The 2,239-nt window shown below is 41.5% G+C and overlaps 1 protein-coding gene across 1 annotated transcript; it reads left to right on the top strand.

The window, feature by feature from the left end:
- Window positions 1-78: 78 nt before the first annotated feature.
- On the top strand, window positions 79-747 carry LOC119673435. The gene has a single exon (XM_038084705.1). The coding sequence runs from the start codon at window positions 79-81 to the stop codon at window positions 745-747; it is 669 nt and encodes a 222-aa protein (XP_037940633.1).
- Window positions 748-2,239: the final 1,492 nt, after the last annotated feature.

The raw sequence follows: 2,239 nt of genomic DNA, 5'->3' as shown, positions 1-2,239 counted from the left end.
GCAAGAATGCAATAAAGTTACAATAAATATCAGCATACTTATTTACTCACATAGTGTATGCTTATGCACGCTACAATAATGCAACTGGTACAGGAGGATTGTTTTTCGGAGGAAAAGAGTTTACTTAAGCTTCAACAACCTCTTAACAAAAAATGCAAACTATACAAATTAACGCCATACGTAGACAACGAAGAAATTATTCGTGCCAGTGGTCGCCTGGACGAAGCCATATATCTGCCTCTTGAAGCTCGACGCCCTATTATATTGCCGAAACGCCATGTCGTCTCCGAACTAATAGTGAAACACTATCATGTTGCCTACAAACATCAAAATCAAGCTACCATTATCAACGCTGTACGCCAAAAGTTCTGGATAATTGGTGGCAAGCCACTTTTGAAATCAGTCCAACGCAATTGTATGGAATGCCGCCTTGAAGCCGCCAAGCCAGCGCCACCGTTAATGGGTCAGCTCTCAGTCGACCGTATAACGCCGTATGTACGACCGTTCTCATACACAGGTGTTGACCTGTTTGGACCATTACATGTTACTATTGGTCGTCGCCGTGAGAAGCACTGCGCTGTCATATTCACATGCTTAACAGTACGTGCTGTGCATATAGACATCGTCGATAGCTTATCAACTGATGCGTTCCTAGTATGTTTCCGCAGTTTTATTAACCGTCGTGGTACGCCAGTCAGAATGCGTAGTGACAATGGCACCAACTTTATTGGGGCACAAAGAGAATAATGTGCTGATAAAAGGTTTCTTGATGTTAATGGTATACGTGAGGAAGCCACTCAACTTGGAATTGAATGGATATTCAATTGTCCGCAGAATCCCAGTGCAGGTGGTTGCTGGGAGCGCCTTATAAGAATGATCAAACGTTTATTATTCAAGTCAATCAGAGAAGAAGCGCCGAAGGTGGAAACGTTAAGGGCAGCACTAATTGAAGCTGAAAACATTATTAACAGCCGGCCGCTTACAGACATTCCTTTGACGCACAGCGAGCAGGAGCCACTCGCACCAAATCATTTCTTGTTAGGCTGTGCCAATAGTACACAGACACGCTATAATAATGCCATACCTATAAGCCTCGGTAAACAGTAGCATATCCTCCAAGATATAAACAGCAGTTTGTGGAAACAGTGGACTACGGAGTTCTTGCCTCAACTTTTTCGACGCCCTAAATGGTGGAAGGAGGTGGTGCCCCTCAGGGTTGGAGATTTTGTGATCGTTTCTCACAATCTGCTACCAAGAGGTCAATGGCTCAAGGGTCGAATTGTTGAAGTGTTTCCTTCCACGACCGGTCAGGTTAGATCAGCCCGCGTACAGACCAAGAATGGTATCCTAACTCGTCCAGCCACCAAGCTAGCCGCTTGTCAGATAAGTGAATCTTGTGAAGATTCACGGGAATGTAACAGTAAAAAAGCAACTCTGAGTAATATTGAGCTGAATGCAGCCCTGCGAGGCAGCATGAAAGGTGAATGACAGTTGATACGAAGCAGAGGAGACAGAAAGAACGGAAATGACACACAAATGTGAAACACGCTCGTTGCGGGTAAAAATAATATAAATAAATTAATAATGAAGTAATTGTAACGAATAGAATAGAATTATTTGTCAATAAAATATTTTCGGTATTTACATAACCGATTACACATAGAACGTTAGAAAAATTTCTCTGTTTGTTAAAAGAGAGCAATTTGACGCTAAGAATGTGCAAATGCAAATTTCTTAAAACGGAACTAATACACCTAGGCCACGTTATTGATAAAAATGGAATAGCACCAGGTAATCAAAAAGTAGCTGCAATTAAAAATTTTAAAGAGCTAACCAACGTAACAGAAGTACGACGCTTCTTGGGTTTGACTGGATTTTTCCGCAAATTTGTTCAGGATTACTCAATCATCTCAAAACCAATCACGATGTTGCTACGAAAATCAGAACAAGAGTTCGTATGGGGTGTTGAGCACAAAAATGCATTTGACAAACTTATAAATATGCTATGTAGCGGTCCGGTTCTAGTTCTGTACGACAGTAACGCTGAACATGAAGTGCATACCGATGCAAGTAAAGTTGGTCTAGCCGGTGTATTATTTCAAAAGAACGAAGGTAAACCGTGAAAGTCAGTTTTTTATTATAGTCGCCATTGTACGGAAGCAGAAAGTAGATATCATAACTACGAACTCGAGGTGTTGGCAATGGTTTAAACTTTGCAGCGATTCCGAATTTACCTACT

This window comes from Teleopsis dalmanni, chromosome 1 (genome assembly GCF_002237135.1).
Source record: "Teleopsis dalmanni isolate 2A chromosome 1, ASM223713v2, whole genome shotgun sequence".
NCBI classification, from domain to species: Eukaryota; Metazoa; Arthropoda; class Insecta; order Diptera; family Diopsidae; genus Teleopsis; species Teleopsis dalmanni.
This window is presented reverse-complemented; position numbering and strand designations above follow the sequence as displayed.

Coding starts and splice junctions, on each gene's coding strand:
- LOC119673435 (XM_038084705.1), top strand. CDS start 79: ATGCAACTGGTACAGGAGGATTGTTTTTCGGAGGAAAAGAGTTTACTT.